This window comes from Peromyscus leucopus, chromosome X (assembly GCF_004664715.2).
Source record: "Peromyscus leucopus breed LL Stock chromosome X, UCI_PerLeu_2.1, whole genome shotgun sequence".
Classification (NCBI taxonomy): Eukaryota; Metazoa; Chordata; class Mammalia; order Rodentia; family Cricetidae; genus Peromyscus; species Peromyscus leucopus.
The window spans coordinates 20,277,254-20,299,529 of NC_051083.1; the positions used below are offsets into that span (position 1 = coordinate 20,277,254).

Below are 22,276 nucleotides of genomic sequence, written 5' to 3' on the forward strand. Positions count from 1 at the left end.
TTGAGCCGCAGGTAGCCTCTGACATCAGAACACCAAGTAGGTCTCAACTAAAGATGGACTGTCCTTTGGAAATGATGGCTTTCCCACACCAAGAAATCTTCCAGAATGAGGAACAAATTTCTTTCTTGATCCACTATCCTCTTTTCTTCCAAAAGCATGTTACAGGGTTTACAAGCCTTTCTCAAGGTAAAGGAAGAGGCTTGGCTATAGTACACAATGTCTTCACACAAGGTTTCCAACAGGGAACTATAACTCTACTGGCTGAGGTGGTCATCTCCCGAGACTTAAGGTATCTCAGGCCCTGTGACGTGGAGGGTTAAAACACCACTTCTCTCTCTCTCTGATGAGCTACCTATTACATCTGAAGAACCCACAACTTGGGAAGCTCTTGCTTAAGTATACACACCCACACCACACCCACCTTCCTCACTGATCCAATCTCAGAGTCTCGGATAATCCCTGGAGCTCAGCAGACTCCTTCACGAGGCACACAGCTCCTCCCTCCAACATGCTGCCTTGGCAGTATGACACTGGGCTATGGGAGGCTAGAAAGCCTAGTACTGACAAAGCCTGACTCAACTTTCTAGAGGGCATCAAAATATCTACTCAACACAGCACACTGAAACAAAGGTCGGACTTTATTTATGAACGAATACAGTGTTCAGCAAGGGCAGAAGGGATTTAAACTAGTTCCTGGTTCCTATGCAGTACAAAGAGGAAGGAACAGAGATGTGAGAAGAAGGGAAGAAAGGGAGGGAAATGAGAGAAGAGAAAGCAGAGAAAGAAAGGAAGCCTCAGGGGAGGAGGCAAATTCAGAGGCAAGGACCTGGCATCAGACCCCGTGCATGAGGTAACCATGCCAGACGTCCCTGACGTCCCTAGGACTCAGTTGTTTCAGCTGGGCCTGCTCCAGAGGAAAAAGTTACAGCGGGAAGAGGGGTCGCTGGGAGGACCTCGGGGCCTAGCACACATGTAGAAATGGCGGCCCAAGTTGGGTCCTGCCTTTTTCACAGTACGCATCACACATGGCTCCTTATGGCCTCCACAGAGGGGCATGGGTGAGGGCCCACTCAGCATAGACTTCCAGAAGGAGGTCCGTAGTTCTTTCTCATCTTTGGCCTCTGAAACCTTGGCCTTCTCTTCCACCACTGTGGCCACTGTGACCTCTTCTGGAGTCTCTGGGATGGTAAGAGTGCCCACCAGAGGTACGCTAGGTAGTTCCACAACAGGAGCTGGTTGGGGAAGGTTAGAGGAAGGCTGGAAGTAACTCATCAGGTTTTTCTGGTTTCTTTTGGAGCCACCTTGACTTTTCCGAGGCCTGGTGGAATGCATGCGAGCTTTACTTGGGTGTTTCTGTACCTGGATTTGATGGCTGGGCTGCAGTACTGGCTGAACTCGTACAGGTTCTTGTTCAAGAGGAACTAGGAAGCGAAGAATCTTGAGCTGGGTGCCTGCAAACTCAGGGAGGAAGCGGGTACACAGAGCTGGGCACTGTTTTGCTGGCACACAGGATACATTCAAGACAGCTCCCACAGGGCAATGGTCAGAGCCCATCACTTCGGGGAGTAGGAAGGAGGACTGGAAGGTGTCCATGACCAAGGTCCTATCCCCCAGTACATAGTCAATTCGAGTGCCATAGTTGAGAGGGCGTGCACCACTGACCACTGACCAGCAGGTGAAGGCCCTCTCCTGTTTTGGATGGAAGTAGCGGTAGCTATCCATGAAGAGCCCTGTGTGGGATCCAGCCTCCATCCCCAGGTTACTGAGCAAGCCATCCATCCACTTACGCCCTGGGTCCTCTTCAAAGCACTCCTGGGGAAGGGAAAGGGAATGAAAAGCCAAAACTAGATCCTTAGAACAGAAAGAAATTGAGACTAACTGCTTCATTTTACAAGTAAGAAAATTTGGTTGTTCTAAAGAAGATTCCTGTTCAAGGCCATATAACCCAGGCCATGCAGAACTAGGTTTTGGTGTTCTATTCTGTTCTTTTCTTTTCTTCCCTCCCTTCCTTCCTCCCTTTATTTATTTTTGTGAAAGGGTGTTTTGCCTCCCTGTGTATCTGTGTATCATGTGCATGCAGTACCCACGGAGGTCAGAAGTTGTCAGGTTCTCAGAAACTGGTGTTAAAGATGGTTCTTAGCTGCCATGTGGGTGCTGGGAATCTAACCCAGGTCCACTGCAAGAGGACTAAGCACTCATCACAGCTGAACCATCTCTCCAGCTCTGACAAGCATGAGCTTTGAAATGAATAGTGTTAGAAATCAAAGCCTGGGGTTGGAGAGAAGGCTCAGTGGTTAAAATGTGTACTACTCTTGCAGAGAATTTGAGTTTGGTTCCAGCACCCATACAGACATCTCAAAACCACTGTAACTCCGGGGAATCCAGTGCCCCTTGGCCTCTGTGGACACCTGCACTCATGTGCAGATCCCCTCACACAAGCATATAATTTAAAATAAAAATAAATCATTAAAGAAGTTCCTATTTGTCTCTCTCCATCCCACATTATGCTTACCTTGACATAAATGCCAAATCTAAAGGCCTGTTGTTTGCTTAATCAAAGTAGTTCCCAGAAATGCTTTACAAAAGATTCAAAAAAAAAAAAACCTAAGCATGGTAGTTACACCTGGAATTCCAGTACTTGGGAGGCTGAGGCAGGATGATTGCCTCCTTGGGTATATTGTAAGACCCCATTGCAATAAATAAACAAGAAAAGTGGTTGCCTCTACAGAGTAGTAAGCCAAAATCAGGAGTTGGAAGAATGCTACTTTTCCTTTAAGATCCCCACTCCATGCTGATTGGTTTATCTCAGGTGTGTCAATGTCCTCAGTGACATCCCTCCTTCCTTAGGAGGTTGGGGAATTCCGGCATCCAAGTCTGTGTGTGTGTGTGGCCTTTGTCTCCGATCCCTGATCCATCCACCCATGTCTTTATCCAGTTCACCTACTTGCACACCCATTGATTTAGTGCAACAACATATTCACACAACACCTGTTCTGTGACAGAACTGATGCTGGGGCCAAGTAGATACAGTCTTGGGAACAAAGGATGCTTACTTTGGGGAAATGATTTGGGAACAAGATGTGAAGCCCATGTGGTACTAACTTCAGGAGAGGACACTCCAAACTCAAAGAACAGCTTTTGTGATAGGTTTGTGCAAAATAGCTAAATGACCCGAAGGGACACCAGACTGAAGATTCCAGTAGGGTAAGACTGCCACTGTCCATCAAATAAAAGGTGATGGCTACTCTGACTAGCATGGTGCCAAAGAGGCCATAAGATGCAAACATGAGATAATGCGAGCTAGAACAAACACTGCTGCCTGGCTGGCTCTGGGGAAGGGTAGAGAAGGACAAGAAGATTAGAAGAGCGCTCTGGGAGAAGCTTGCACGTCGTGGAGTTTATCATCTTCGACACACTGCCACCACTTCAGAGTAGCCAAGTTCTGCTAGGAGCCACACCTACACTTCTGGGGCTCTCCTAAACACCAATCAAGGAGCCCTGCCCTGCCCCCGTTCTGAAGCACCTCCAGGGATGATTAGTACTGTGTCAACACTGACCATGCCTTTGATGTTGATATACAGTTTTTGTTTTCATTCATGCTTTCTAGATCATAATTCCTCCTCACAGAAAATCCTAGAAACTACAACTTTTCTTCCCAGGAAGGCAGACCACATAAACTAACCCTTCCCCACATTTTAGGTAGCCAATGAAACTGACCCTTGTATTATCTTAGGGCACAAGACCCTCACTCCAGACTCTCCACCTGGGAACCCAGTGGCCATGCTGGCCCGGAAAGCAGGTAGGCCATCTTCATTCTCCTTCCTGTCCTACACTGCAATTCCTCAGCCTCATCCCCAGGCCTGTGGCAGAGTGCTTGCAGGGGATGGTCCTCCCACCCTACTTTCATTCCCTGTAGACTCCAGCAAACCTCAAGGCGATTCTAGCTTTACTACTTCCTGTGGACCCTCTCAGCTCCCCACCCCTTCAAACCCATTACCGCTCCTTTGTATCAACTGCTGATACATACCTCCAAACACTCTCTACTTGGTAACCCAGAGTCCACACTGGCCTGGGAAGCAGGTAGGCCATCTTCCCTCCAACCTGTCCTCCACTGCAATTCTTCCGGTCCCATCCTCAGCCCTGTAGCAGACCACCTGCAGGGGTCTATCCTCCCACTCTGCCTCAGGTCCCTGGGGACTCCACCAAACCTTGCTGCAGACCCGGTTTGTCCCCTTCCTGTGGACCCTTTCATCACCCCTTCCTATGTGTCAGCCCCCAATACCTAAACGCACCTTCTACTGGAAACTGCAGTGGCCACACTTGGGAGGGACTCAATTAGGTGACCCACTCTGTAGCTCCTGTCCTCCACTGTGAGCGCTTCATTCTCAGCCTTAGTCTGGAACAACTTACTGACAGTGCTCCTCCTCTTAGTCAACTCCATCCACTGGAGACTCCAACTCTTGGTTCAGACCCAGAGTCAAGCCAGCCCACTCATGCCTGTCTTTCTAGATAATTCTTTGCCATACTGCAACCTACTTGATAGATCGCCTCTTCACACCACACCTCCTAACTCCCTGTGAACTCTACTTGTGGAGTGTGGCTAGCATCCCCTGGCTTTTTCCTGAAGCCTCTCTCTGTCTTTTCTCCTAGCCCACCACTACTCCTCTCTGCCACCCACTGTGGCAGAGTGCCTGAGGAAACTCTATCAGGCAATGCACAGCCACCACACTTTCCGAAGATCCAGAAATGGCAACGGAAACCAAGGAATGGTTTCCCACCCAACAAAGACAGGACCAGATAGCAGCACACAGAATTACAATCTTCCTAATCCTAGGTGCCTAGACACCAACAAAACCACACAATCAATAACAGCCAGGAGAGTGTGGCTCCACCAGAATCCAGCAACCCTACTACAGTAGACCCTGAGAAATGTAATATAACTGAAGCACAAACCAAACAAAGACTTCAAAATAGCTATTATGAATATGTCCAAGGACCTTAAAAAAGGTATAAATCAATCCCCTACTGAAGTCTGTGAAAACACAAACAAACAATAAAATCAAATAATGAATATAGACCTGAAAGTAGAACTAGAATCACTAAAAAAAGCCAAACTGAGATAAAACTGGAAATGAAAAACTTAGGAACTCCAGCAGGAAACACAGAAACAAACCTCACCAACAGAATACAAGAAATGGAAGAGAGAATCTCAGGCACTGAAGATATAATTTCCATTGTAATGGATACCTCAGTCAAAAAAAAAAAAAGTTAATTCCAGGGGCTGGGGATTTAGCTCAGTGGTAGAGCGCTTGCCTAGCAAGCGGAAGGCCCTGGGTTCGGTCCTCAGCTCTGGAAAGAAAAAAGTTAAATATAAAAAAATCCTGACATGCTGAGCAGTGGTGACACACGCCTTTAATCCCAGCATTCAAGAGGCAGGCAGATCTCTCTGAGTTCGAGGCCAGTCTGGGCCACAGAGTGAGTTCCAGGAAAGGCGCAAAGCTACACAGAGAAACTTTGTCTCAAAAAACAAAAAACAAACAAACAAACAAAACTTCTGACACAAAACATCCAGGAAATCTGGGACACTATGAAAAAACCAAATCTAAGAATAACAGGACTAGAGAAGGGGAAGAAACCCAGATCAGGGGCACAGAAAAGATTATCAACAAAATCATAGAAAAAAATTTCCTCATCCTAAAGAAAGAGATGCCCAAAGTCCAAGAAGCATACAGAACACCAAACAGACTAGACCAGAAAAGAAAGTCCCCTCACCGGGCAGCGGTGGCACATGCCTTTAATCCCAGCACTCGGGAGGCAGAGGCAGGTGGATCTCTGTGAGTTCGAGGCCAGCCTGGGCTACAGAGTGAGTTCCAGGAAAGGCGCAAAGCTACACAGAAAACCCTGTCTCGAAAAATAAAAAAAAAAAAAAAAAAGAAAAAGAAAAAACAGAAAGTCCCCTCAACACGTAATAATCAAAACACTAAACATATAGAACAAAGAAAGACTATTAAAAGTTGCAAGGGAGCCGGGCAGTGGTGGTACACGCCTTTAATCCCAGTATCAAAGTTACAGAGATCTAGTTTCAGGTTAAATAAAATGAAGAAATTTGTGGCTGGTGGTGGCACATGCTTAATCCCAGCACTTGGGAAGCAGAGCCAGGCAGATCTCTGTGAGTTCGAGGCCAGCCTGGTTTACAGAGTGAGATCCAGGACAGGGACCAAAACAACAGAGAAAACCTCTCGAAAAGAAAAAAAAATAAGTTTCAAGGGAAAAAGACCAAGTAATATATAAAGGCAGACCCATTAGAATTACACCTGACTTCTCAAGGGAGACTCTAAAACCAGAAGAACCTGGACAGATGTTCTACAAACTCTGAGAGATCACAGATGCCAGCCCAAACTACTATACTCAGCAAAACTTTCACTCACAACAGATAAAGACATTCTATAATAAAACCAAATTTAAAAAGTATGTATCAACAAACTAACACAACAGACGCTGTTAAAAAGGAAATCTTGAAATCTTAAGAGGCTAACTATACCCATGAAAACATAAGGAATACATAATCCCTGACCAGTAAATCAAAGGGGGGGGGGAACCCACACCATAGTAACAAAATAACAGGAATCAATAACCACTGGTAACTAATTGCTCATTGGTAACTCTCAACATTATTGGTCTCAATTCTACAATAAAAAAACAGACTAACAGATTGGATTTGAAAACTCAATCCATCTTTCTGCTGCATCCAAGAAACATACTTTACCATCAAGGATAGACATTGCCTCAGGGAAAGGGTTGGAAAAGAGTCTAAGCAAATGGACCTAAGAAGCAAACAGGTAGAGCTATTTGATTGGCTGACAAAACAGACCTCAAATCAAAACTAATCAGAAGTGATAGTGAAGGGAGCTACATACTCAAAGGAAAAATGCACTGAGAGGGTAATGCAATTCTAAACATTTATGCATCAAACACAAAGGTGCCCAAGTTCATAAAAGAAATGCAACTACAGCTTAAATCATGTACTGATCCTCGCACGGTGATAGTGGGAAACTTCAATAGCATACTCTCACCAGCAGACACGTCCTCCACACAACTAAACAGAAAAATAATGCTGGCGCTAAATAACATCACAATCAAATGGACCTAACAGACATTTACAGGACATTTCATCCAAACACAAAAGAATATACCTTCTCAGCATCTCATGGGACTTTCTCCAAAGCTGACCACATTTCAGACACAAAGCAAGTATCAACAGAAACATGAAAATTGAAATAATATCCTGCATCTTATCAGACTACCATGAAGTAAAGTTGGATATCAATAAATAGAAACAGCAGGAAGCTTACAAACTTATGGAAACTGAACATCTCTCTATTGAATAAAAAAAATGGGTCAAGAGAGAAAATTTTTAAAAAAATTTTAAAAATTCTAAAATTGGATGAAAATGAATACATAATATGCCCAAACTTATGGGACACAATGAATGTGTTTCTAAGAGGCAAGTTCATAGGACTAACTGCCTACATCAAACAAACAAAAACTGGAGAGATCTCATACTAATAACTTAGCAGCGTACCTGAAAGCTCAAGAATAAAGAAAGCACACATAAAGGGAATAGATGGCAAGAAATAACCAAACCAAGGACGAAATCAATAGAAACAAAGAACAAATAAAACAAAGAGTGGGTTCTTTGAGAAAATCAGTAAGACTGAGAAACCATTACCCAAGTTAACCAAAAGATGAGCAAGAAGATCTAAATAAATAAAATTATAGATGAAAATGGGGATATAACAACAGATACTGAGGATATCCAGAGAATCATAAGGACATAAATCTATACTGGACCAAACTGGAAAACGTAAAAGAAATAGATAAATTTCTTGATATATACCACTTACCAAAGTTAAATCTAAACTAGATAAGCAATTTAAACATACACATAACCTCTGGTGAAACCTATAGAAGCAGCAATTAAAAGTTCCCAAACCAAGGCAAGCCCAGGGCAAGATGGATTCAGCATAGAATTCTACCAGATATTCAAAGAATTAGTATAAATACTTCTTATATTATTCTACAATATTGAAACAGAAGGAACAATGCCTAATTCTTTTTAAGAGTCACAGTTATTCTGACACCTAAACCACACAAAGATCCAACAAAGAAAGAAAATTACACAGGCCATTTTCCCTTATGAACACAGATGCAAAAATTCTCAATAAAATATTTTCAAAGTGAATCCAAGATAATTGAAAAGATTATCCACCACGATCAAGTGAGCTTCAGCCCAGAGATGAAGGGATGATTCAATATATGTAAATCAATAAATGTAATCCACCACATAAACATGCTGAAAGACAAAAACCACATGATCATCTCATTAGATGCAGAAAAGGTCACTAACAAAATTCAACACCCCTTCATAATAAAAGTATTGGAGAGATCAGGAATACAAGAGACATACCTAAACACAATAAAGACAGTTTACAGCAAGTCCACAGCCAACACCAACCTAAACAGAATGAAACTCAAAGCAATTCTAATAAATCAGGAACAAGACAAGCCTGTCCACTCTCTCCATACCTATTCAATATAGTACCTAAAGTCTTAGCTAGAGCAATAAGACAACTGAAGGAGATCAAGGGCATGTAAATAAGAAAGGAAGAAGTCAAAGTATCTTTATTTGCAGATGATACGATAGTATACATAAGTGACCCTAAAAATTCCACCAGAAAAATTCTACAGCTGATAAATACTTTCAGAAAAGTGGCAGGATATAAAATCAACAGACAAAAATCAGTAGCCCTCCCATATACAAATGTCAAATGGACTGAGAAAGAAACCAGGGAAACAATACCTTTCATAATAGCCTCAAATAATGTAAAGTATCTTGGGGTAACTCTAACCAAGCAAGTGAAAGTATTGTGTGATAAAAACTTCCAGTCACTAAAGAAACTGAAGATTATTAGATTTCCCATGCTCATGGATCAATAGGATTAATATAGTAAAAATGGCTATGTTACCAAAAGCAATCTACAGATTCAATGCACTTTCATCAAAATTCCAAATAAATTTTTCATAGAAATTATAACTACAATATTCAGCTTCATATGGAAATACAAAACACCCAGGATAGCTAAAACAATCCTGAATAACAAAAAAACAAAAACAAAAAAAACTACTGAAGGACTTGCCCACTCCTGATCTCAAATTGTACTATTGTAATAAAATCAGCATGGCATCGGCATAAAAACAGGCATGTTGATCAATGGAATAGAATTGAAGACCCTGACATAAATCCACACACCAATGGACATCTGATCTTTGATAAAGAAGCCAGAACTACACACCAGAAAAAAAGAACATCTTCAACAAATGCTGATCAAACTGGATGGCTGCATGTAGAAGATACAAATAGATCCATACTTATCAACCTGCGTAAAACTCAACTCCAAATGAATCAAAGACCTTAATATAAGGCCAGAATCCATCACTGTCATAGAAAATAAAGTGGGGAACAGCTTTGAACTCAATGGCACAGGAGAAGACTTTCTAAACAGAACACCAACAGCACAGGAACTAAGAACAATTAATAAATAGGGACTCATCAAACTGAAAGCTTCTGTATGGATACCATCATTCTGACAAAGCGGCAGCCTACAAAACGGGAAAAGACTTTTACCAAATACATAATCAACAAAGGGCAAATAGCTAAAATATATAAAGAACTAAAAAAAAAAAGTGGACGTCAAGAAAATAACCCATTTAAAAAATGCGGTACAGACTTAAACAGAGAGTTCTCAAAAAGATGAAATACAAATGGCCGAGAAACACTTAAAGAAATGTTCAACATCCTTAGTCATTAAGGAAACGCAAATCCAAACCATTTTGAGATTCCATCTTACACTAGTCAGGATGGCCAAAATGAATAAAACAAATGACAGCTCATGCTGGAGAGGTATGAAAAAGGGGAATACTCATCCATGGCTGGTAGGTTTGCAAACTGTCCAGTCACTATGGAAATTAGTGTGGCAGTTCCTTGGGAAATTGGGAATAGATCTACATCAAGATCCAGCTACAGAGGCTGGAGAGATGGCTCAGCAGTTAAAAGCACTGGCTGTTCTTCTAGAGGACCCAGGTTCAATTCCCAGCACCCACATGGCAGTTTATACCTGTCTGTAACTCCAGTTCCAAGGGATCTGATACTTTACACTAATGCACATAAAATAAAGTTAAATAAAAATTAAAAAAAAAAAGATCCAGCTACATCACTCTTGGGAATATACCCAAAGTACTCTACACCCTACTACAGAGACACTGCTTATCCATGCTCAATTTTGCTCAATTCATAACAGTCAGAAATTGGAAACAGCCTAATGTCCATCAACAGATGAATGGATAATGAAAATGTGATATATTCACACAATGGAATATTACTCAGATATTTAAAAAATGAAATCATAAAATTCGCAGTTAAATGCATGAAGCTAGAAAAAAAGTCATTTGGAGCAAAGTAACCCAGACCTAAAAAGACAAATACAGCAGGTATTCACTTATAAGTGTATGTTAGTTTTAAAGCTTTCAATGTCCATGATAGATATAGAGTAAGGGACTAGGAGGGATGGGAGGATTTCCTGAGGAAGGGGAAATAGAATACAATTACGGCAATGCAGTGATGGGTGGGTGGGACCTGAAATGAGAGGATTAAATAGAGACAGGGAGGGAAGAGGAGGATAAGAAAGAATACGGTGACAGCTAAAACTAAAGGCCATCCAAGGGGCCACATTAAACCTACTACAGTAGAAGCTTATTAATATATATACACACAACCAAAAGAAATATAAATGAAATCACCAAATAATGGGGGAAACAAAGCTCCAACTAGACATCTCTTGCTACCAACCGAAACCTCCAGTACCAGGAATAAGTTACATATAATTGAATTGTTGGCCAAAGGAGCCCCATGGAAACCCTCAAACAATTCAGGCTATTTCCAAGGCTATTGATTGCTCTCTACAAATTGATGGTAAAGCCCTATTGCCAAAGATAACACAAACATATCTTATTGAACACAAAAAAAGTCAAGCTGGTGCCTAACCAGAGCCAGTACTCCGCACAATACCAAAGGACAGAGATAATCATCAACTCAGCTATAAACCCTTTGGTAAACGGTGGTAACCTGAATGCATGATACACGTGTGCTCAAGTGGCACCAAAGTCCTGGGAGGGAGCAACCACTCTGACTGGATTTCAGTTACACTCTATGAGATGGAACCCATGCCTGACACTACCTTGGTGGCCAAGGACCTGCGACTAGATGGTCAGGGACTTAGGGAAAACCAAATACCATTGTTCCGCTAAAGGAATGTAGCAATATAATGACTCTTATATTCTGTTATACCCATCAGTGCCTTGCTCAGCCATCATCAGAGGAGCTTCCACCTGCAGAAAATGGGAGCAAATATAGAGACCCACATCTGGACAATGTATAGAGAGTGACAGACCTTGGAACACTCAATCCTAAAGGGGGTGTCTTCATCAAACTCTTCCCCTGGGGCTCAGGGAGATAATGTGGAGGAGGAAGAGGAAAGACTGTAAGAGCCAGAGGGGATGGAAGACAGCAAGAAAACAATGCCATCCAGACACACACACGAATTCCTGGACACTGGAGCACCTTGCACAGGGCCTACACAGGTCTGAGCCTGATGGCGTCCAACACTGAAAGTGGGAAATGGACGTGATCTCCCATCCCTAACACAAAGCTACTTACAATAGACAATTGCTCACAAAGGGAAAATTAGTTTTCTCCAATGGAGTCTCCCTGGATATGTTAACCATATGCCAAGCAGCGGGTAGCCAATACAAAACAAACACCATGGTACTTTTGTAGCTCTTTGTCTAAGCCTTTTTTTTTTTTTTTTTTTTTTTTTTTTTTTTACCTTACTGGTCTTTTGCTTACATATTATGGTTTCCAATTTTGTGTTTTTTATGGTTCCTCTCTCTCTCTTTCTCTCTTTCTGTATGTGTGTGTGTGTGTGTGTGTGTGTGTGTGTGTGTGTGTGTATGCACGTGAGCTTCTACAGCTCTTTGTTTTGTTCTATTCTATTTTTTTTGTTTTCTAAAGAGAGCGAGAAAGAAGGAAGGCGTAGATTTGAATGGGTGGGGAAGAGGGGAGGTTATGTGGGAGATGAGGGAGGGGAAATCATGATAAGAATATATTGCATAAACAAATCTATTTTCAATAAAATAAAAGCGCTTCCTTCCAGAGGATCCGCGTCTGAACCACTGAGGAAGGATGAAAACCTGCCACAGGCCTTCATGGTTTTCCTATCCCACTGCGGCATTTATGCTCATGCAGTGAAGTCTCCATGAAACCCCAAAGCAAGGTTCGGAGACCTTCTGGACAGCTCAACATGCCTTGGAGGCACAAGGCAGCAAAGGATGGCTCGTCCATGTGTTGGCAGAATGGCCTACCCACCTCCACAGCAATGGAAGCTTGGCACTGATGACCCTTCCAGACCTTCCTCTGCATGTACTTCTTCATCTGTCTATTTACATCATTTCCAATAATCTTTATGGCTAATCATTGGACATAAGTTATAGTGGCTGCCTGAGTACTTGCTTTGCTCTAGCAAATTAACTTAACCCCTGGATGAGGTCGTGTGAACCTCAATTTCTAGCTCAGAAGCTCCAACTGTGACTGGGTCTGAAGTGACAGTCTTGGAGAGTAGTCCTCAACATGTGGGATCTGACCATGTTTGGGGCAGACAAGTCATAACTGAACAGCATTAAAGGACAACTAGCTGATACGCACATATGAAGAGCAGCTTGCTTGCATGGAGGTAAAGAGAAATCCCCACATCTTTTAGCTCACAGGAGTCTTCTGTTGGTTATCAGAATATGAGAGCAGAGGAAAAACAGGCAGCTTGCTTTTCTAGCATAGCAGTCCTTTCTGTGAGGATGGTCAAGATGGTAAGTTTCATATACATTCTAAGATAGTGCTTCTCAAGCTTGTGCGTATAATAAAGTCTCCTGTAGGAATTTTTGAAACAAACCATTACCACGGGTCTATACCTAAGAGATTCTGGGAGGCACAGGCAGGTGGATCTCTAAGTTTGAGGCCAGCCTAGTCTCTAGAGTGAGTTTCAGACTAGCCAGGTCTATACAGAGAAACCCTGTCTCCAAAAAAAAACAAAAACAAAAACACGAAACAACCAACCAACCAAAAAAAAAAAAACTTGCAAATAATCTGAATAAATTATTTTCAAAAAGATATGGAAGTAACGAATATATATATGACAAAATGTTGAACATAACTGTCAGAGAAATGTGAACCAAATCCAGTGTAATAGATAGCATCTCCCTCTCAGTCTTGTTAGAATGGCTATTATCAAAGACAAGAAATAAATGCTGGCAAGGATACAGGGAAAGAAGAACTCTCATACACTGATGGTACGAATGTAAACTAGTATGAAAGTTACTGAAAACGTTTAAAATGAAACTACCACGTGATCCAGATAACCTACCATGTTCACTACAGTAGCATTTACAACAACCAAGATACACAGGCAACCTACACATTCATTAATGAACAAATAAGGAAAATATAACATGCATACAGAATATAATATGACTTAGCCAAAAAGAAGACTATATATAAGTCATTTGCAGCAAAATGAACGGAACTGGAAGACTCATGAAAACAAGGCAAGCCCAGAAAGATAGATGCCATGTGATCTCACTCATGTATGGAAGTCTGAAAGGCTGATGTCATGGAGCAGAGTAGAACAGTTGTTACCAGAGTCCAGGAGAGGGAGGAAGAAAGGGATAGAGTGATTGCTTAATGTGAACAGTGTGACAGGAAGATAAAGGCCTAGTGTTCTATAATATAGTAATAACTAGCAAGAAATTATTTTATATTTCAAACCAGGTAGTATTTTGAATGTTTGCCCACACAGAAAGACAAATGTTTGAAGTGACAGATAAGGTAATTTACCCCATTTGACCATTATACATGTCAAAATATTACATCATACTCCATAAATATGTACAATTATTACATGTAATTTCAAAATGAAAAAAGAATATATTCAAACCAAGCACTATTTTTCCATAAAGGAAGTGACCTCCAGTGCCAAACTTCCAGTACTGGCTGGCTGGGTAAACCAGAGTGGGGTGTAGGGTTTAGAGGGAGCCTTACCAGACTGCCTGCATCACAGTGGTCAATGGGTCGATGGGCTGTATTTAGGTCTCCCAGGATTATCACATGACTGAAAAACACAATGTGGGACTGTCAGCTGGACATTCCAGAATGAGGAGTCCCACATACTTTCTCTTCCCCACACCGAGAGCTCAGAGGAGCAACCTTCCAGCTAGAGCCCTTGCTACCAATTACTCATAGCGGTGTGCCTCTTCCATTCTCCCATTTTGACACATTCTGGATGCTTCTTCTCATACAGTAGGAACCAAATTCTGAGTGGCAAAGTTGACACTGCTCCGTATGACATGAATGCTTCAATGACCTCTATCTAATCCATCATTCTCATCCTTCAAAGCTGAGCTCGGACAGCCCTGCCGAGAGGAAGCGCTCCATGGTTACTCCCACTTTTTCCTGTCTGTCCTTGGAACTAGGTACTTTACTACCCTCGCCTCATTTTGTCCTCAAAACTCTTCTATGGGGTAGGGATTCACACAGGCATCTGACAAAAGAGAACATGGAGCAGAGCTGCCCTTGAGGCTTATGGTAAGTCAAGAGCCTGAACAAGTGCTCAGAGTACAAAGCCTGTGTTCATGTCACTTTACTCTGTCCTCATACCTCTTAAGCCGGCAAGGCTTGTTCAGGTCAGGACGACAATGTTCGAAACTAGACTGTAAAGGAACTCAAAGACAAAATTCTATGTTCTTTTATGGAGCACGACATAAGGTTAGTCACCAAGATGAGCTCAACCAGTCTGGCTGCCTAGACTTAACAATACCTGCCAGCTGCCAAGAGTGCTTCTGCTCGGATCTGCAGCAGGCGATAGAAACGCATCTTGAAAGTCAATCGCTCAGGCTTCCCAGGATCCACATGTGGACAGTACACGTTGATCAGGGTCAAGGTCTTCTCCTTCCCTTCCAATGTACTGGGGAGAAAAGAGCACCCCCCAAAAGAGGTCAGTTTCAAGACTCCCCTTCCATACTCACACCATGCAGCTTCCAGTTAATGGTTGTTCACGGGATGGAAGAAAAAGGGTTTGGGAGACACTAATGAGCAGGCACAAGCACGTCTTAGGAATGGACTCTAGGTGAGGCAAGGAGAGCATAGTACCCAGGGAAACTGGGTGATAATGCTGCCATTTATGAAGATAAGTTACCCAGAAAGAAACCAAATTGGGGCCATGAGTTCTGTGCTGGCTAAGCTGCTTTTGAGTAGCCTGTGGTAATTAGAGAGCTGTACTCCCAGGCTAGTCTCCCACAGTAGAAAGGGGAACACAATGCTCAGAAGGAAGCATGATTTGCCAGCATCACTTAGCACAGCCAGTACTATAGCAATTGAATACCCATAATGGGGGCCTTATATCCTGGACACTAAAACTAGAACCAGAGATGGTCTGTAGGAGGAGGATATGGGCTATTACCGGATCTTATGCTGTGTAAGGAGGGCCCGGCCCTCACTATCCAGAACCCGGAGTTCTTCTTGGGTGAACTCATCCATGTTTCCATAGCAACCAACATCCCCATTTAGGGTGGCAAAGACACCACTCAGGCCTTCTTCAGCGGCTACTGGGGTAGCACTATCCTTACAAAAGGTAGCCACACCTGGGGACAGACAAAGTATCCTGAATGGGATTGGCAGCCCAAACACTACTGTACAGCCTGTTCAACTCCAAATATCCCCATACAAGGAATAGTTTTGGTTATCTTTGTTAAATGTAACTGTTTTTAACAATCCTCCTAATTCATGGGCCATATATGGCTCTGTAGAATCCAAAGCAACTTGGATGAGAAATGCCGGGGTGTTCTGTGTAGCGTGGGTCAGTTGCAGAAAGAAGGTACTCCAAGATGAACTTTTAAGGCCTTTATGGCAGGAGGAAGGTTCAGCCTCTCTGATGGACTAAACCTTGAACAGCCATACAAAGGCGTATTTACTGAGTGTTACACAAAGTTGTTTTGGGGGTAAAGCATTTCCTCATACCAAGGTCCATAATCTAATCTATATGTCTCACTAAAGGAAAGCATCACATGCCCTCCTGACTTTCCTTTATTGTGTATCATTTGCAATACACAACACTCCAAGAGCCTCAGGTGTGCCAGAGGCATCTTGTGACCAAAATCCTGCAAAGCTGCAACACCCCTTCAGAAAAACAATTCTACAAATCATGGAAAACAATCACTGATTTCCACAAAGATTCTTTACTGTATTGCACAATGATTCTTCAAGGTCAAAGTACTTCTAGAAAACAACTATTCATTCTAATGTCTACCCCAGATACAGCAACTCTGCTAAATTCCTAAAACAAGTAAACCCATACCCCGAGGCCTCAGTTTCATCTAAAAAAAAAATAATAACAACAGTAATAATGTATTTTCCACAGATACATGACAAATGCTGATAAAATATTGGCTATTAGTATTATCACATGCTTGAATATCTAAAGTCTTGTAAGAACCTAGAAAGTAAGCATTATCCTCATTTTAGCGGTGACAAACCTGAGATACAAAGGTCAAGTAACTTGCCAGAGAACACATAGCTAGGAAGTGAGCCATGTCTTGAACCCTAGCACTTCAGCCCCAGAGCTCACACAATTAACCGTGACATTACTGTACTTCTGAGGGCCAAAAGGATAATTTGGTACATAAATATTAGGTTTTATATAACCTCACATTATGCAGCTTTAGCTCTGGAGATGAAAAGTTGGAATATATTACCTTCTCATTAAATACCAAAACACTTTTCTGCTACTTGCCTCCATCACCAATACTAACTTAAATACCCCAGAAGACCCCATTTACCAGAATAGCCACTGCGGCTGCGGCTGAAGCTGAAATAGGAGTTATAGCCCTCAACAACAGCCAGGGGCTCTGTCAGTGCATCTCCTGGGGGAAAAAATGTAATAGAAAGTTAGAGGTAAAACTAGTACTGTGGACCCATGAAAGGCTGGAATTACAGTTATAGGCTAATTACTAGCATACATCAGAGCCATAACTAGCAGGGGGAGGGGAGAGAGATTTATGTATTTATGATGACAGGAGGTAGAAAGATGGAAAGGTCAGAACGGGAACTGATATTCGAATTAAAAGGGGAAGCAGGGAAAGCTGAGGAGAGCGAATCAGAGCTAAGTCTTGTGGTCCAGGTGATGGGAGGACTGGTGGGAGGATGGCGGCAGTGGACCGGGGATCTGAAGTGAGGGTAGGAGGCAGGAGAGGGAATTAGGAATATGAGTTGGGGATGATAGGAGAAGAAATTAGGAGTTCCAAGTTTGGGGTAAGACACGAAACAGGAAATCTGGGGCTCTGAGGTGGAAGAATAAAGAGGAATCGGGGATATGGAAAAGAGAAATTGGGAGTCTGGGTTGAGGACCAAGATTAGGTGGGAACTAAAGGACTGAAGTGGGAGGAGAGATGGAGAACGGAGGAATCTGGCCTAGGAGCAAGTTCAAGGCACCGAGGTGGGGCGGTAGAATGGGCGGGAATCTGTGCCTGCGGGTTTCAACTGGGAAAGCAGGCCAGGAGTGGGAATTGGGGGCTCTAGCTGGGGTGGGGGTGTTTAAGAGTAAAGGGATCAGTACTTTCAGGTGGGTATAAGGGGCAGGATTCTAAGTACGAGTAAACGGAAAAGTGAAATGAGGTGGAGCAGGGAGCGAAAGTTAGCAGAAGGAAAACACGGTAAAAATGTTGGATTCTCAAACGCTTACTGGTCACTTTGGTCTCCTGGAGACAGACAATATCGGCATTCAACTTGTCCAAAATGCGTCGCAAGGCCGTGGGACAGTTGCTGGGTTCCTGGCATGTCAGCCCCTGCAGGGGACTCCGGATCCCATTGATGTTCCAGCTTACCACGCGCAACATTTTGGTAAGCGGGCCGGTTTCAGGAAGCAAGCTTAGGCGCGGAAATTCAGCGCCGCCCGGAAGTGAGCTAGCTCCCCCGCCTTCCTCACGCGTTTGCGCAGGCGTCCTCTCATCTGGTTCCTCCGCCCCCTCGGACGTGCGGGACGCACGTAGGGCGGGGCTTCGAGTTCAGTTCTCACAGGCGGGAGACGGAACTGAGGTGGAGAAGCTGTAGGAAAATCGGGCGTGGTGGTACACGCTTGCAACCCCAGTACTCAGGCAACTGAGGCAGGGGCAGTCATGAATTCATGTCCAGCCTGGGCTACATAACGAGACCCAGTCCAAAACCTGGGAAGAGTGACTGGTGAGAAGCGCGTCCCTGGTTGGGCTCCTTTCCTTCTGGCCGCACGCTGGCCTGGACGCCCGATTCTGACTCCTTTTGTCGACACAAAAGTCCCCGTGATGCGTCAGGTTACTTACAAATGGGATTTTGTCACTTTGCCAAGGGTTGGACCGCTGGGGAAAGAAACTCTGCCCAAGCCCTGCCCTCCCCTCCCCCACATGGAGCCCGAACTCCAGTTTAAGTGAGCGGCCTCTGGCGGTGGTTGAGGGGCCTCTGTCCCCGGAGTCCTTTGGGCAGTGGCAAAGGGAACTTTCTCAGTCGAAAGATAGAGCAGTTAAGATTGAGTCTGGAGGCAGGAGACTGCCTCAAATCCTCCCTGTATAGCCATATTTGTCTTGGCTCTCATAGCATGTAAAAGATGAGACAGAAAACATAACGTGGCATTTGGCTCCATTTCTCAGATGAGCAAAATTGAGGCCTGGAGAATTTATACTTCAGAATAGTATTATTGTCTCCCAATGCAGCTGTGGTTTTCCGGTCTACATTGTGTCATTTCATTCTTAGGAAAAACCAGGAAAAGGCGCTGAAGCTAAGTAGAAGTTGAGTAAATTCGTCTCAGTCTCACAGAAGTGGTAGAGCCAAGATTTAAACCCTTCTTAATCAGGTAAACGATTGATTTATTGTGAGTTAATATTTTCTGTCCACGCACCTCTGCATTTAAGGTATTTTCCTGTGGGCACCGCTGCACTTTATGATCCAGTCTGTCACAGCATTTACCACAGCGCACAACTCCCATTGATTTCTGTTGTCACTAGACTGCCAACAGCCTCAGTGGCCTTCTCTGCCTAGCATATACGATAAGGGAGTAAGTATTTAGCAGATGGATATAAACAGGTCAATGGCTTCCTGACTTATTTTTGAGTGCACAGAAACAGAATTAACAGGCATAGGCCAATTTCCAGGGGAAAGTATAACTTTCCACCCTAAGGTTTTTCACTGGAAATGGCTGCAGAGTTATTTGCACGCAAGCACAGACACCCTCAGAATTTCACAACCTTAGAGCCAGCATCCTCTATGGCTAGAGAAAGAGCCACAGTGGGCTGCTCCCCCACTCCCAGGGGACTTAAAGGTTGCTAGTTAGTGCCGGCAGAAAATAGCTCTGTAATTAAGAAAAGTCTGTGCCTTGAGCTTTTCCATGCTTTGGGAGTTGCTGGCTAAGGATTGAATCCCAGGAGTGGGTTAACTAGGACAAGGGAAATGAACATTTTCTTCATATTGCCAGATTTCTTTTAAACAAGAGATTTTGCCCATCCTGCACTGAAGTCAGATATGGAGCTCAGCTCCAAGGAAATCCAGTTCTTGCTCACCTCAATAGCTGGTTTTAATTTCCTCATTCTCCAGTGACTTGTTAATATTAGTACTGACCTTTGGGGCAAGGTGAACACATGGTTGGACTGAAGAGAAAAGGCTCTGGGTGGCTCAGGAACTTCTTTGGCAGATACAGCAGCTAACATTTCAACACTGCACACACCCCTTAACAAGGGCGCTTCCTCAGCCTTCCCAGGAACCAACGGATGTCTCCGGGTTTCCTATTTGATGCCACCCACTGGACCTGCTTTGGGGGTCTGTAAATGCAGGAGAGCCATCGGATAATTAGTGATGGAAGAAAAAGCCTCTAAGAGAACAGGTAGGTGAGAAAAAAGGAAAAGTAGACAGGTATTTCACAGGTCAAAATCCTTGCTTCAGGCTCTTGGGAAAGTTTTCTTTGCATAGGCGTTTGATTGGGCTATATTAAAGGGTGTGGGAGAACTGGGAAAAGATGATATGTATATCTAATCTATCTGTCAGTATTTTAAAATCCAGTTGTACTTGACTTTGTAGGATACTGGCCTAAAGGACAATCCCCTGCTATCTTTGAAATTCCAATTTTCATTTTATTTTCTTTAATTTTGGAAACAGGGTCTAACTATGTTTCCCATGCTGGCCTGAAACTTTTTGTGTATCCCAGACTGGCTGTGATTGTGTGATCCTCCCAGCCTACCTTCCAGCTACGTAGTATATTTTTAATTCAGTGTACAATAGAGACCAGATCTCTGACCTCTCCTCTAGTGTATAAAGTAGGGTTGATCTGCTATGAAATTTTGACAAGTTCTTTAGTTTCTCTGGGTGTCAATAGACACCTTAGTAAAATATAAATTAAAGATCCTAGCCTACTTCCCACAGAGGTCTAACCTGATGATCAAGCAAGGGTGGGGGTGGGGGAGGCAGAATCCAGAGCTCTCTGGAGACACTTCAGGACTTTTCTGCTGTGTCTGAGATTAGTACTCTTGGCTTTTATGTGGCATCCACAGGTAGTACCACCCACATGCGCTCCTTCCTGACTGACTATGGTTAATGAAGAGCCACTCCTATGACTAGAATACAGTGAGCTTTGCAGACCAGACATGAGTCTGAAAATAGTGGAACAATAGGCTAGGGTGGCTACTGTCAGAGAAGTCCTGATATGTGCTCATCCATGAATCTAGCCCGTAAGCATATGATCAACCATCTGTCAGCCTTCTAGCCTGTCACAAATGCATTCACAACCACGCATTTCAAGGCTTACCAATAAGATCCCATTTATGATTTTATTGCCCATATGTACTACTTTGATGCTTTAAATGAGATTCCTCTCCACACTCAGTAATTGGAGGTAGGAGCAAACTCTACAGGTCTTCAAAAGTCAAAATTCATAGTTTTCTTCCCTAGAAATAGTCCCAGTTTAAAATTTATGGTTCAACCTTTAGCCTTGAATATTAATCTGATGCTGAGTGAACCCCGTGTCTATAACCAATACATAAACCTTCTCAGGGAATTTCATAATTTTATTTATTCTAGTCTATCCCAAAATTTTAAAACTTTCTTAGATGCCACTTTTTACCTCAGACAAATCAGTTCCCCCATCCATTTCCCTGAAAGCTGTTATAATAACTACCACAGTGAACTGGGGTTTCTTATTGCATGTTTATCTCATTTGCAGCAGAGAGATGTAGACTGTGAACATGGTCACTGAACAAGTGTCCTCCATACCAGAGCCTGAGATGAAGAGTCAGTAGATCACAGGGATCTAGGCCCCACCTTCAAGGGTCCCACATTCTAGTTAGGTAAAGAGAAACCCTTGCTCGCATGGAGGCATGTGGGCAATATGAGAACCAAAGGCAAAGCCTCTCTCAAGGCTACAAGGCTGACTTTCAGAGATGGTAAACCCTAAAACGGGTCTTGATGAGCAAGACAGAGCTCAGTAAGAATAGAGGATGCTCCAGAATGAGCAAAAGCCCAAAGATAGGAAAATGCTGCGGTTTGGGGCCCTGTGAATCAGCCAGTGCAGTTAAACATGGGGGTCTGGGGATAGGAGACTGAATAGGTAGATTGAGACTGATTTAGAAGAAGTTTGAATGCTAGTCTGAGGCATTTCTAGAAGATTTGATTTTTTTTTCTGTTTCTGGGCTCAGAATTGATAACAGTGGTAAAAAGTTTCATAGGCAGATTTAAATTAGGTTATCAAACCCAGACCTGAGTTTTACCCCTTCAGACCTTGTCAGAGGCCCTCTAGCCACCTAGCTCAGATTTCCTGCTACTAAAATTATCTTCTTGATACTTGGCAGTGTCATAAGGACAAATTTGTAAACACAAAAGATATGTTCCTGTTACTGGCTAGATTACCTTGGACAAACCATCCCCTCCTCAGCCTCATTTCCCTGTTCTTACTGTGGATGTTTGCAAGGAACAAGTGAGATAAATGAAATAGTGCTTTGTGGGAATTGGAAACCACAGAGACATGGTAAGATGCTTCAGACAGACTTACACTACTCATGTGACTTGTTAGGGTTAAGAAACTTATGTCTTGCAAAGTCTATTTCTGAG

The 22,276-nt window shown here is 43.1% G+C and overlaps 2 protein-coding genes across 4 annotated transcripts in view; one reads left to right on the forward strand and one right to left on the reverse strand.

The window, feature by feature from the left end:
- Positions 1–617: 617 nt before the first annotated feature.
- On the reverse strand, positions 618–18,362 carry Apex2 (apurinic/apyrimidinic endodeoxyribonuclease 2). Of its 2 annotated transcripts, XM_028883452.2 has the most exons (6): positions 17,898–18,362; positions 16,996–17,079; positions 15,621–15,801; positions 14,979–15,125; positions 14,204–14,273; positions 618–1,812 (listed from the first exon to the last, which is right to left on the reverse strand). In XM_028883452.2, exons 1-6 carry the CDS (start codon positions 18,049–18,051, stop codon positions 895–897), a joined length of 1,554 nt encoding a protein of 517 aa, XP_028739285.1. In that variant the 5' UTR covers positions 18,052–18,362; the 3' UTR covers positions 618–894. The 2 variants fall into 2 exon arrangements, with proteins under 2 accessions (XP_028739285.1, XP_028739286.1); XM_028883453.2 differs by lacking the exons at positions 15,621–15,801; positions 17,898–18,362.
- The window catches only part of Pfkfb1 (6-phosphofructo-2-kinase/fructose-2,6-biphosphatase 1), a 60,936-nt gene continuing 56,966 nt past the window's right edge, over positions 18,307–22,276 (forward strand). The window contains exons 1-2 of one of the 2 annotated variants that reach the window (XM_037199003.1): positions 18,307–18,394; positions 18,938–19,037. Coding sequence is in view for 1 of the 2 variants with exons in the window: in XM_028883455.2 (XP_028739288.1) it covers positions 20,033–20,060 (28 nt within the window). In the remaining variant the exon portion in view is untranslated. Of the gene's footprint in view, positions 18,395–18,937; positions 19,038–19,891; positions 20,061–22,276 lie in introns of those variants that run through there. The other variant, XM_028883455.2, reaches the window with a different exon arrangement.